Here is a 14252-nt window from a genome sequence, read left to right as displayed (position 1 = left end):
TCTACTTCAGTCCCTGAGTGGTCTTATTTCCCTGTCTCCATATCCTGATGTCCATCTCTTTTGTCTAATGTTTCCAGAGCTGGGCCTTTTTTCTGTCCTGCCTCTCCCCTCACTCTTCAGGGCACCATTGATCCAGACAGACGCTGTCGGTCAGCGTATGTGACTTTCACCTCATCCAACTCTTTTCCCCCCATCTACATTTTTTTTCCTCATGTCCTCGTCGCTTGTCATTCTTTCATCATGGACCTCGGGGACAGATGGCAAGAGGAGAAGCTGGACACCAGTCCCTCCGTGTCTTCCGACTCATCCTGGACATCGTTCGACCTCAGCACTGACCTCACGTCCGTCAGCTCCGACCAGGTCTCCACTCCCATCGCGGCTCCCAGTGGCTGTGAACCGTTCGGGGAGCCGCCGAGTTTGCCTTCCGTCAAAGTGTCCCCAGGAATGCAGACCAGGGCGTTGGTGTGGAGGGAGACTTCTTTTCTTGGAAATGATGAGTAAGTAGACGAGCGCTTGCCTCGCTACCCTGATCAGGAATAAGTAGTGGACGGATACATTTTAATTACCTTCTGAAGTGTAAAATTACATATTTATATTTCCCTAGTTACAAGAACATAAACAGAAATTTAGTGGAAAGTCATATTGACATTTAGAAAGTAATCAAATTAAAACAGGATATATTTTTAATGATATATTTGCTTAGATTTCGATATAATTTTTTTTTACATTTAATATCTCAAGTGTTAAATCAAACTCAACCAGTGCCAAACCAATGCCAGCTTACACCTCTAATTGCTGTTCAAGCTTTTTCTGAATGTGCAACAAAATCCAATTAAAGGGATTCTGTTTGCTTTTGTTCTCGCACTGGAATCGAAAAATGTGCTTATGGTGGAATTCTGTTCACATTTCACTGAAAGGGAAAGGTTTGGCCGAGGCTTTGAGCAGCGGTTTGGTTCAGAGGAGGCACAGTTGGGTTTTCTCCTCAGGCGTTGAACGGGTTGAAAAAACATAACATTGAGGTTGGGTTACATTTCCCCTTCAACGTACAAGTTTAAAACTGGAGCCTGTCAAAAGGATAGTTTGCCAAAAGTAGAGCCAAGTTGGAGCCAATAACGAAAATAGCATTTAACAAAAATAAAACAGTTGCACACAATCAATCCAGAAAGCATGAGAACTCACTATAGTGGTGCTGATCCTCCGGTGTCCACTACCCCACTGACTCTGGCTCATCAGCCTCCGTTTGTAAGGTAGCGGCTGACAAGCCTGGCTCTGCCAATATGTCTGGGTCTTTTTTAATTGCAAACGGTTCTGATTCCCCGTAGCTGGAGTGGATAAAACCTGCCCTGCTTTCACTCAGGTGGTCCATAAAGCGCCCCACCTTTTTAGAATTCTTCTGAAATTTACAGTATCCAGAAGGTGGGACAAGCGGAGGTGGCGGTTTCCATTGTTGCCTTTCTTTGTCTCCTCTTTCAACACCTCCTGGTAAACATGGTTGTCATCCTTGAGTCTCTGCAGCATTAGGAAATACCCCAGAGCAAGCTGTAGAGTTTTGGTTTTTAATGTTGACATATGAGATACAACAGATTGTTGAAGTCCAATGTCTTGGTAAATATCCCCCTTCTTTCAGTGAGTTTACCTTCTATTTCCTCCTCTCCCCACTCACTATCTATCCTTTGACAGCAGAGATAATAAATAAATAATCATACAACAAAGCTTGGGGCTTTAAATGGATTTCCAAAAAAAAACAAAACAAATTGCCTTTACTTAACAGACTTTATGACTTGTTTTTCCCAGAAAATAAACTGGGTTACATTAAGTCTGCAAAGCCTCCAGATGGACACAACCAGGGTTTCACTATTTGGCCATGAGTCGTTTCCGAAATCACAAGTGCATTTAAGTTCAACTATTAACCCAATGTTAAATGAGGATTGCACTTTTCAACTGTGTGTTTCCTTCGGACCCCGCGGCCCATTTTAACGTGACAGTCTGGCTCAAAACGCGGCGCCGACATCCTGCTGCCGTGCCAAGAAGTTCTAAAAACGTTATTTCATCAGGTCTTCACAGAAAAGCAGCACGTTGGAGCAATGTCAGAAAACATGACATATTTGGAAATGGCACATCCTGGTGTAACAGTGTAACTATACCACACAAATAGAGGTGATTTCTCAGCGCTCTCCTTCATCTGCTCCTCCTCTCCCGTCACAAGACAGTGGCCATCTTTGTGGTCGTTGACCACGCCTGTATGTCCAGCAGCTACTGCACATGCATTCAGTGTCTTTTTCTTCCTCTATTTGGTAAAAACTATTATGTCTCTATTTTTGGCAGCTTAATTTAACCCATGAACACCTAATAATTGTCATAGTTGTACCAGAGTGACAGGAATAAATCAGGCAATATCATTTTGAATCTGCTGACATGGCACAGACAACATAATGCGGTCTGCGGAAATAATTATCAATGCCAAAACGGTAAATCAAACGTGCCTTTCAGGGACTTGTGTTTAGAATGCAGTGTGTACATGTGTGCACCCTTAAAAATATTTTTGAACATGAATTTTGGTGGGTAGCTGCTCTGCTTCTCTTTTAGTACGAAGTAGCCTCACTAAGTCTTTAGATAGCTTGGAATACCAGGCCATACATTCAGGGATGGTCCTGAATACTGCTATTAATGAGCACCTTTTTTTCCTTTTTTAATCTTAGACACATAGCTGATGCTGACTTGTTTGAATTTGCTGCCCCGTCTCTGCTGGCGTGGCTAAAGATAGCCTGTTGGCTCAAATTCTACACCAGGTGGTATCACAGAAGTAGTGAATGAAGTTGGCCCCCCGTGTCCAGAGCTGCTGTATCTGCTCATAGGCTGAAATACGTACACACAGTCAGCCTGTGGAACACATAAAAAGGCAAATGAAAGACACAATTTTTGTTCAGCGGAAAAACCATTAACCTTCTGAAACGGAAGAAAAATAAGACAACGCTAGACAGCATCTTCTGAAAAAAAAATGATGCGGTCCCTCACAGCAAAGAGGAAGTGTCGGGGACAGAGGCCAAACAGTCATAAATCAGAATCAGACAAGCATCACCGAGCAATGCTGTTTATCACTCGGGCCATCAAAAGACTGCTGACTCCTGCGATTGTTTTATTGTATTAGTCCGACAAGGCTTTGAAGAGGGCAAGTCGTGGGTTTACAGCCTGCACTGACTTCACAGAAGCTGTCGTCTCTGTTGATCTCGACAAATAAATGAGTCATTCATCAATTAAGCATTAAAAAAACAGCATTTCAGCGGTAAGAACCCCTGAGGCCTTGAGTATAAAACCTGCCGCAGCCTGCTGGGCGTGATATCACAGAAATGATCCAAACACTGTCGTATATTATCGTATCTTGTCGCCATATTAGCATTTTCCTCGTGGAGTCAGTGGTAGTTCTCCATCTGATCATGTGTAAATGTCATGAAAAAAAGCTTGAAAACTTGTAAAGGTCCAACATATGATGATGCGTCCCGAAAAAGAAGATTCATGATCATAAGGGAAAAGACAGAACTGCGTTGTTGTGTCCAAAATCACACACCTGTTTCCTATTCCCTTCTCACTATGTAGGGAGCAGGGCTGAGTGGACAGCTCAGTTCACTCACCTAGAACCTGCATCTGGACACTGAGCCCAGGTGTTGAAAAACAGGGATTGTCAATCCATCCAGGTTTTCTGTCCCACTCAACACCTTTCTCCTAGAATCCCGATTTCCCTTGTGAAAGGACTGGAGTTGCAGACCCGGAGGGCAGAAAACCTGGATGGATTGTGGTTATATTTCCATCCAGGAAACTGAGTAATTATTTTGTTTACTACTCTAGTTTACAATTGGTTACAATTAACTCATGATGGTATGTGGTTAGGGAGCACTGGTCGCACACCACTTTTTGCAGTGCATTATGGGATGCATTGAGTGTGCTAAACAGTGCAGTGATCCTGCCTTTGCATTCGGACATGCCTATGAAACAGCATACACCCGAGTTAATGCACTATATAGGCAAAGGGAGGGATTCGAACACAGCGCTTCACTCAGCATCTGGCACTGCCGTGTCCACTTTTTGTATGCAGCATTTGAGTACGGTAGTTTTTTCTTTATCTCTGCATGAAGTATTAATGTGAATGCAAATGTCCCTCTTATTGGAAGGAGAGGAAGTGACGGCGTGTGAATATATTTTTGTCAGCTCGCAATCAGATTTTATTTCTGTTTAGCTCCAAGACTGAGTCAGCTATTGTGCACCCGTCTGTTGTGTGTGTATTATTGTTGTTAATCTCTCCCTGCCACATCTGCTCACCCCCACCCCCAGAATCGGGTCCATCCTTGGGGAATAATCACAGAGCGGTCATTGGTTCACAGGAATTCACACTCTTTATGACAAAGGTTTCAGGTGCTTCTGCCCTGTGGGCTTCAGTGTGGCGGCAGGCATCTCTGTGACACAGACACACACACGGTCACTGTAAGTACAGCCGATGATTTCTGTGCTTAGTAGCAGCTCTGAAGTTGGCACACATCTGTTCAAGCATTGATCCCTGTGTGTGTGTGAGTTTGTGTGTGTGCAGGACACACATCTTTTCATCAGTCTGTCTGATTCTGCCTGTGTGTTGTGTGTGTTGGGGCGGGGGTTGTGCTTGCTATCATTGTCCTCTGCACATTCGCTCTGTACAGCTCTCAGGGTTGCTTGTGTGCGCACCAGCAACCGTGCGTTTGTGTGTGTCCACATGTGTGAGCGGACGCTGTTTATCCCCCCTGGCCCAGATGCCCCGGCTAAGTCCATCACCAGTGGTGCTGCACAGCGATTCTAAGCTGGAACATTTGGCACCAAGCTAGGACTTGGTGGTGGGGGGGTAAGAAAAAAAGCAGAAACACACTGAGACAGACAAATCTGCACACACATACATAGAAAATTGGGTTTGGTACTTTTTTTTCAAAGAGATTCAGAGATTTTGATTTCAGTGAAGGCGCTAGAAGGGTGGAGGAAGAGCCGCGTCTCTGACGCTCTGAGCTCATTTTTTTTGGTGGTGGCGGGTGGATCGGGACTGTGATCCCGCTCTCTCCACTCGTACGTGCATCGGGTTGAGCTGACGGGATGGAGCAGTGCGACGAGGATGAAGAACTGGGGATGTTAACAGCTTTTCAGTAAGTCCCATTGTCCCTTTCTGTGTACTTGATGACTGAGCTCATATGTGCTCTTTGAGCTGAAGATACACTTCTCTCTGTGCACTCAAGATCAGGAAAGTTTTTCCCAATTGATTAAGCTCTCTGGGAGGTTGAGAGCCAGGACGCCGTGGATTTTGGAGGTGCTATGGGCCCACTTTTTAGGTTGGGTGAATTAGAACCACACGATTGACTTATTGCAGTGTGTTGTGTTCGCAGCAATGTTGTGTGCTTCAATGTTTTTAAAGGTGACCTTTTTAATTCAGACTGTCTTGCCACAGACTAAAGCAGCCATATTGTAATCTCACCCCCGGAACTGGCCGCACGTGAGTCAACCATTACATAAGGCTGAGGTGGCTCCAAGTAGCGGAGAAATCCAGGACGTTGTAATTACTGAACACACTTAGAGATTACATCATGGATTGAGGGGCTTTACCAAGCAACTTGGTGTGAAGTGTGAGTCTATGTGTGGACATATGATTATTTGTCAGATTTTTCTGTGGCCATATTTGGCATGTGCATATTATATGTTGAGCACTTCATTGGGAAAGTATCTAATTGTGACGATATGGAGTCTTCAACAATGCCATATTGTTTACTTAGATCAATTTGGAATTATCATCCATCTGTTCTGAAGAAATCACTGATGGATTACAGGGAATCACCTACATTTGGAAAAAATTAAGAAAATTCCAGACATGGTATGATTTTTAAAACATGTAACTTACTTTATTATTAGCAACAACTCAGCCAATGGTAAAAGGTCACATATCTGTTATTTCAATGGTTGGAATGTCAGTAGAGCCAATGATGTCATTGTCATACAGACAAGCATTACATTTTGGACTGGAAACCTAGCTGTTGCCAATATGGATTGAATGTGGATGAAAAGAGCATTTAATTTACATTCATCTGGAGTTTCCACCTGATATTATATGGTTTTCATTAGTGGTTTAATATTTCTTGGATAACTGCAGTATTGTAGCATTCTAGAAAAAGAATTGTAGTGCTTTCGCCCAGGAAACTGGGGTCCCACTTCTTGTGGATAACGGCAATCAGCTTGTGGAAGGGAAAAATCACAGTGTGATTACAGCCAGGAGGTGAGAGGTCATTGGCCAGGAAGCATGTGGCCAGAATGCAGGCAAATGAAATTTATTTCAGTTTCGGTCTCTGACTCGCAGCGTCAGAAACGCAGACAAGCAGATGTAGGCGGATTTTTTTTAATCTCCTCACCGGCTGTTGCTGCTTTCCCAATGCTGATATATTCATACCAATGTGCTGTGAGAGCAACTGTTTAATTACTGCAGGTTCCAGTTCAAATCGAATATAACAGGAGTGTTCCCACTTTTCAGCATGAGAGCTACTTATGAAATAACCAAGTCAAAATGATCAACCCATTATATTTATGTAGAAAACTACTGAGGATTCTTACAATTTATGTTGATGTACGTTGCTTAACCACATATGTTTCACAACTACCTACATTTTTTTGCCATTGTGAAAAACAACTGGGACTTTCCCGTTCTCTTTCTCAGCTTGCTTTCCACGGGAATTCGGTGTCTTATTTTCCATTAATGGTCCGAAAATGCCGCTTCACATTTCCCTTCTTTGGTATAGCGATGGTCGACTGGCAGATGAGGCAAATGCACTTTGAAAATGTCAACGCTAAAAAAGTCCTCCTCCCATTCCGCATGAAAGTGATAAGTTTTAATCTGACTTGGTCCAGCTCCCCCACTCATTTGAACACATTCTTAAGATCAAGAGAAAAACAAAAGTGAAAAAGTAACGGTAACAAACGGACTAGTTTGTTAGCTTTGCTGCACTTAGAGCAGTTGTTTGCACATGCACAGTGACCTGAGTGTTAAAAAAAATAAATCATCTGACTGGCTGCCCTGTAGATCAATCAAGTGACGGGATGGATGATAGGCTGACGTCTATTTTTTTATTGCCATGCGATTTACCAATAGTACCTCGGCGATCGATTGGTAGATCGCAATCGACGTATTGAGCACCCCTGGTATAGAAGGTAAAAGCAACAGCAAGCACGCTTGTGTCTTCAATGAATAAGTATAATCATTGTCAAGTGAATAAATTGGTTATTTTGTTACATTTGTTGCATTCTTTGATTCATCTTAACATTCTTTAGGCAATTTTGCACAAAAACCAGTCAGTGACATTAACAAAGATCAGTTTATTTGCTAACAATGGGGGAGGAAATATGTTTAATAGGACACTTTAAAAATATAATCAAATGACAGAGTCATGAATGGAACCTTGAGCTTACACCTCTGCTTTAGTCCTGATGGTTGTTTTTAACCAGAAGTTCTTTTTTTAGACTGAAATCAACCCATTGTTCTGTAATTGTTGAAACAGTCTACATTGGAACACAATGGAAGCAAATTCTTTTTGTGTACATTAACCAAAGTTATTCTTCAGAAATGAAACAAAATGAAAATTGGTCTCAGTTTGAATGTTATCGGACGCCATCCCACCTCTTTTACTTTTACTTTGATTGGTCGGGTGAGACTGGAAGGACCTCACACTCAAGACGTTCATAGGCCGATTACTCTGGCAGGCGCTGACAATCCTGTTCTCCTCTCCTTTTTTCCCCATCTGTCACATGGGAATTTAGTTAATTCTCGTGTGCCGGGGAAAGTGAATAGAAATGATTCTGGGTTCTGTGTATCTTTATATATAAGTGCCACCTGTTTACATATGTAACATCTGGTGCTGATGCTGTATTTATGCAATTACGAGCAGCGAGCTAACTGGGCTCATTTATGTCACAGCCCCATTTCCCCAGTTCCCTCCTGTCCCTCTGCCCCAGTAATTTTCCACTCTACCTGCCAGCCACTCCCACCCCGTCAGCTCAACTCCACTCACCTGCAGCACAGCTGCAGCTTATTCCCAACCAGCCCGGCTTATAAGCCTCCCCTGCACGCTCAGTCCTTCCCAGATTGTTCTTCAGCATTTCCATGCAAGACTCTCCAGCGTTTACCGGCCTGACCTCCTGTTGCCGAACCTGTTTGTCCCTGACCTGCCTGCACCGCCTGTCTCCCGGTAAACTCACCAGCCTTCCGTCCCTGACCACGACTTCTGCCTCAGCATTTCTGGTTCCTGTCTGCTCTCCTGGTCCTGACCGCTCCGACTGGCCCCGACTTCGCTGCTGTTCATCCCCAGTCTGCTCTGCGACTTCATCAACCTCATCTCCTGTAAGCCCCTCTCCGTCACCCCTGCCTGCTGTAAACGGAACTGTACAGTTTCCAGGGTTCTTGTCCTTCCCCTCCCCTTCCGCATTCTGGCTCACCTCAACCCACTCCCCGAGCCTGAAACCCATAGACTTCGTGTGGGCCTTGAGCCTGAAGAACAGACTGTTTCCTTGTCTGCCTGAGTTCCTGTTTGCCCGTGTACTAATAAAGGTCCTTACCAACGGTCCCAGCTTTCCAGAGTGCTGCTTTTGGGTCCCAATTACACCCGTCACAATTTAGGCCATTGAAGAATCATTTTTACGTGGTTTATGTGCAGCTAGTAGGGCAGCATCCTAAAAGAGTGATCCCTTCCTCCTCCTACTTGTATCTGGTCTCAATGTGAACACCTGTTTTCTTTTCTTCATGCATAAACTGCTTCACTGGCTATGAGCTCACAGTGGCAATGAGCCAGAGAGCCTGTCCCAACTGACCTTTTTTAAATGAAAGGGCAGTCGTGCTTTCCATCCAGACAGTACGAACCACTATGTCAGAATTTAGGCTGAGTTGCCGCCGTGCCCCATCTTGTCGTTAACGTACTGTAAACTCTGGCTAATGTGCACACGTCCTATAAACTGTGACCGGAAAAGCTGAACACATCATCGACCTGCAAAAATGAACCATCAATATCACATTACCAGCTGGGGAAAAACCACAAACGCGTGCCGGCGCAGCCACATGCTGGCAGAACCTCGGCTAAACTTTGCACGTAACCGTCGGAAGTATTTGGCCACGTTGTTTTTGATGAGGGCCTGATGGACCCGGCGGAAAATAATCTCGTGCGTCTCGGCTCGGGAGCAGAAGTGTAGCCGCGCGACATGCTAAGTGGGGATTTGCAACATAAATCCATTGCCTGTTTCCAAACAGTCGGCAATCATTCATAACTGTCTGGGGCAGCTAATGTGTACAGCTGCGGCGCTCTAACGAGGAAGCGCTGATATGGCAGTTGTTTGGCTTGTTGAATTGCAATTGCATTTTCACCCGTGCAATTTCTCCCAGCAAATCCACCCGTGTTTCGACCAGCTTTTGCATGAATGGCCCTAACAAGTTTTCCACCCACCATATTTAACATATATAGATGACATAGCAGTGGGACTCCCTCCGATTACACATCTGTGGTGCAGCAACTGTTGCAGACATGTTCCGTCGAGCAGGATTCTTATTGAAACTGCCAGCCGTATGCTGAAAATGACAGAGAACAGAAAACCAAGGAAGTATGTGTGAATGTTTTTGATTGACTTTATTGAATTTTGGGGGAACAGCGTCACCAAAATAGCATGGCTTCTGTCTGTGTCTAGTCTAAGAGCTTCTCTTTGGGTGTGTTTTGCCGTGAAAAAGTGTTTGATCACCAATGTTTGTGTTCTGCCGGTGCAGTCAGTGCAAACCAACTTTTTCGTTCTTCCTCAGTCTTCAACCATGAGTTTTGATGATTTGTATCACACCCAGGCATCTAAAAATAACGCCTCAAAGTGCAGCATGGGGTTTTGAATCACTTTAAAGCAGAACATGCGAAATTTGTCAAACTATTTAAAACAAAAAGATTTTTTAAATGTATTTTCAACAAATATTTCCCAATAATTGTTTGTGAAAAATGTATGCAGTTTCTCCTTAGACCAGTAAATATACCAGTACAAAAGCAGCTACTCTGTTGCATTGCTTATATGCTTATATTCCTTTATTTCTGTCATCACTGGAAGGACAGCCAACTGGGAATGTTGCCCAAAACATGAAGCCTCTTGGCCTTCTATCAGCAGGACATTTGTTGCCAAGCTAACAGTCAGCTGCCTTTTATGAATTTCCTTTTTTTTTTTAAATAAATACTATATATGCACAGAAATGTGAACAAACATGCATTTTCATGACCGATTGCATAATTGGCAAAAGGATTATTTGCCTTTGCTGGTCGCCTCCAGAGATGTGTCAGCATTCTGGCTTCTAGAGTGTTTGCACGAATGGGTAATTAAATGTCAGGCTGGGCTTGAAGAATAGCTAACAGCATTGATCACTCTTTTCAGACTACGCCTGGCTCTCACTGTAAGGGGACAAACAACTCCTGTTGTGCCCGACTTATCCTCGATGCCTGTGTATACATTCCTTCTTTAACAGGCCAAATGAAGGCAGGAGTGAGCACAAGGCACCAATAAAGAGGACGATGGCCTGTGGTCAAGCATCTGTCAGTCAAAACTGTAGGATGGATGTCAAGGAGGTCATGTCTTTGAAGATGGTTTTCCCCATTTCTAAAAACATGTGGTGTGTTTTAGGAGCATCGCAGAGTGATGCTTCATGATAAATCTTGGATGCCAGCACTTACCTAGCTCCATTGTGTTGCAAATGCCATCAACATGCCAATTGTAGCAATTTTGATTGAATTCTCTTCAATGTGACCTGGGAGTAGTTGTTATTGTGTCATCTATGCTATATTAGATAGTTTTGCATCTTTTGAATGACTGTGTTGTCTAAAAATGATGCCAGTGCGGGGGTGGAGAGTCTGACACTGGAGCCATTTGCACTGATGATGAATAGAAACAAAACTAACAATCCTGTCCATCATCTGTAAAGAGATTTATATTTATTTTCTGTGGCTTTTCAACTCTCAACCATCCCCCCCCCCCCCCCCATTCACCCATTTATCTTGCCAGACCCTTGCTCCATCTCACTGATTCACACACAGACCCCTCATTTGGCTTCCACCTCTCTGCAGTCTTAAGGCCCGTGTACTTCCCCCATCCTGTTTTTTTTTCACCCCATCAGATTAAGCCTTGTCATAGGAAGAGTGAAAAGGAGAGATTGATTGATGGATTAGAGGGGTGCTGCAATGTAATTCTGTGATCTCATTGTTGAGTCCTGTCACATGAATATGGCATGTGCATCTGTGCGCATGCGAGGGCTGTTACCTGTTATACCCCCGACTGATAAAAGACCCTGCATGGCTGCATGCTGGGAAATCATACCTGTGCGCTGTGGTCAGAGAGACCTTGGCTGAGTTGTGATTTGGGTTCATCACTTATTATGATGCCGTGCAGTCGAGGGAGTATTTCATCACCGATGATGTGGTGACATGGGATTGGCTCTGGTGCTATGATGTCTTCACATGCTGCCCCCAATTGAAAAAAAAATTAAGAAATTAAATATTAAATGCTTAAATGAATCTACTCCTCCTACCCATCTTAATTATCATATTCCACGGGTTACTGGTCGAGGAGGGGGAGTGGCAGCAATCTATCACTCCAAGTTATTAATTAATCCCAGACCAAAACATAGCTTCAGTTCATTTGAAAGCCTGACTCTTGGCATCACTCATCTGAACTGGAGGACAGAAAAGCCACTTCTGTTTGCAGTTGTATATCGGCCCCCTGCTGGGCCACATTCAGAGTTCCTGTCTGAGTTCTCTGACTTCTTATCTGACTTGGTCCTTAGAACGGAAAAAGTCATTATCATTGGAGACTTTAACATCCATATGGACGTTATAAACGACAGCTTTAGAAATGGCTTCATTTCATTACTTGAGTCAGTTGGTTTCCTCCAGCAGATAAACCAACCAACTCACAGCTTTAACCACACCCTAGATCTAGTTCTGACTTATGGTGTTGAGGTAGAACATGTGTCAGTGTTCCCTCAGAACCCAGTCCTGTCAGACCACACTTTGATCACTTTTACATTTATGATTAAGGATTCTTCTATGCTCAGAACAAAGTCTTACTATAGCAGATGTCTTTCAGATAATGCTGTAGCTAAGTTTAAGGAAGTGATCCCTGTGCTGATCCCAGGACCACCGCGTGTTTCCCCAGGGATCAATCATTATAATCTTAGCCCTGCTGAGGTTGACTCTATTGCTGAAGGTGCAGCAACCTCACTGAGAATCACGCTTGATTCTGTTGCCCCCCTGAAAAAGAAAATAGTAAATCAGAGGAGGTGTGCCCCCTGGTATAATTCACATATCAGGACCCTCAAGCAGAAAGTGCGAAGACTGGAAAGGAAGTGGCACTCTTGTAAGATAGACAGCTATCATGTAGCCTGGAAAGACTGTCTATTAGTATACAAAAAGGCCCTTCGCAAGGCTAGAACAGCTTATTTTTCTTCTTTGATTGAGGAAAATAAGAACAACCCCAGGTTTCTCTTCAGCACTGTGGCCAAATTAACCAAGAGTCACAGTGTTTTAGATCCACGTATCCCTTCTTCCCTTAGTGGTGAAGACTTCATGAGCTTCTTCACTGATAAAGTTCTAGCTATCAGAGAGAAAGCTAACCAGGCCATCCCTACAACTGGACCATCACCAGATGTGCCGACTGTGGGAACATGCAGGGTCTCCAACGAGCCCTTAAGCTCCTTCAGCCCTATATATTTTTCTGAGGCGTCATCGCTAATTCAGAAATCCAAGACCACTACGTGTCTTTTAGATCCCATCCCAACACACCTGTTGAAGGATGTTCTACCACTGATAGGCAGTTCTATCCTGGACCAGATCAATGGTTCTTTAGTGTCAGGTTATGTACCCCGGTCCTACAAGGTGGCAGTGATTAAGCCGTTGCTTAAAAAACCATCACTGGATCCTGATGTCTTGGCAAATTATAGGCCAATATCCAACCTTCCTTTTATCTCTAAAGTTCTAGAGAAGGTGGTGGTGACTCAGTTACTGGAGCACCTGCAGAGGAACAGTCTGTTTGAGATGTTTCAGTCAGGCTTTAGAGCTCACCACAGCACAGAAACAGCACTTCTTAAAGTCACTAATGATCTTCTCATAGCTTCCGATCATGGACTGGTCTCTATGCTGGTTCTGCTGGACCTCAGTGCTGCTTTTGATACAGTTGATCACAGCATCCTGTTACAGAGACTGGAACATGTGATTGGGATTAAAGGGACAGCACTAGACTGGTTTAGATCATACTTATCTGATAGATACCAGTTTGCCCATGTCCACGGCGTTCCCTCCTCATACAGTAGGGTTAGCCATGGAGTTCCTCAAGGTTCCGTACTCGGACCAATCCTCTTCACATTGTACATGCTTCCCTTAGGGAACATTATTCGGCAGCATGGGATAAATTTTCATTGTTATGCTGATGACACTCAGCTCTATTTATCCATGAAACCCGAGGAGACAGAGAAGTTAGTGAAGCTCCAGACCTGTCTTAAAGACATAAAGTCCTGGATGTCTTCAAATTTCCTCCTCCTTAACCCAGGAAAAACTGAGGTCATGGTGTTTGGTCCTGAACCTCTCAGGGATAGATTAGATCACATGATCACTCTAGATGGTATCTCATTAACATCTAGTCTCTCTGTGAGGAATCTAGGAGTAACTTTTGATCAAAATCTCTCCTTCAACTCACACATTAAATTAGTCTCTAGAAGTGCCTTTTTTCATTTGAGGAACATCTCAAAGATCAGGAAGCTACTGATGCAGCCTGATGCTGAAAAGTTAGTCCATGCATTTGTTACTTCCAGGCTGGACTACTGTAATTCTTTATTATCAGGGTGTCCAAACAACTCTTTAAGAAGCCTCCAGTTGATCCAAAATGCTGCAGCCAGAGTTCTGACAGGTATTGACAAAAGAGATCACATAAGTCCTGTACTGGCGTCGCTTCATTGGCTGCCCGTTAAATTTAGAATAACTTTTAAAACCCTTCTTCTGACCTACAAGGTCCTCAGAGGCCTAGCTCCATCCTACCTGGAGGAGCTAGTGATACCCTATCAGCCCAATAGACCGCTCCGCTCTCAGAATGCTGGTCTACTTGTGGTTCCCAGAGTTTCTAGGAGTAGAATGGGGGGCCGAGCATTTAGCTACCAGGCCCCCCTGCTTTGGAACCAGCTCCCTGTCCAGGTACGGGAGGCTGACTCC

General features: G+C 44.0%; 1 protein-coding gene across 2 annotated transcripts in view; it reads left to right on the top strand.

The window, feature by feature from the left end:
• Window positions 1–62: 62 nt before the first annotated feature.
• Window positions 63–14252, top strand: part of LOC101068603 (FERM and PDZ domain-containing protein 4-like) — a 49546-nt gene continuing 35356 nt past the window's right edge. The window contains exon 1 of one of the 2 annotated variants that reach the window (XM_029840880.1): window positions 63–497. In XM_029840880.1, coding sequence (XP_029696740.1) covers window positions 241–497 — 257 coding nt within the window. In that variant the 5' untranslated portion in view covers window positions 63–240. Of the gene's footprint in view, window positions 498–5052; window positions 5157–14252 lie in introns of those variants that run through there. The other variant, XM_029840884.1, reaches the window with a different exon arrangement.

The sequence above is a fragment of the Takifugu rubripes genome, chromosome 8 (genome assembly GCF_901000725.2).
Source record: "Takifugu rubripes chromosome 8, fTakRub1.2, whole genome shotgun sequence".
Classification (NCBI taxonomy): domain Eukaryota; kingdom Metazoa; phylum Chordata; class Actinopteri; order Tetraodontiformes; family Tetraodontidae; genus Takifugu; species Takifugu rubripes.
This window is presented reverse-complemented; position numbering and strand designations above follow the sequence as displayed.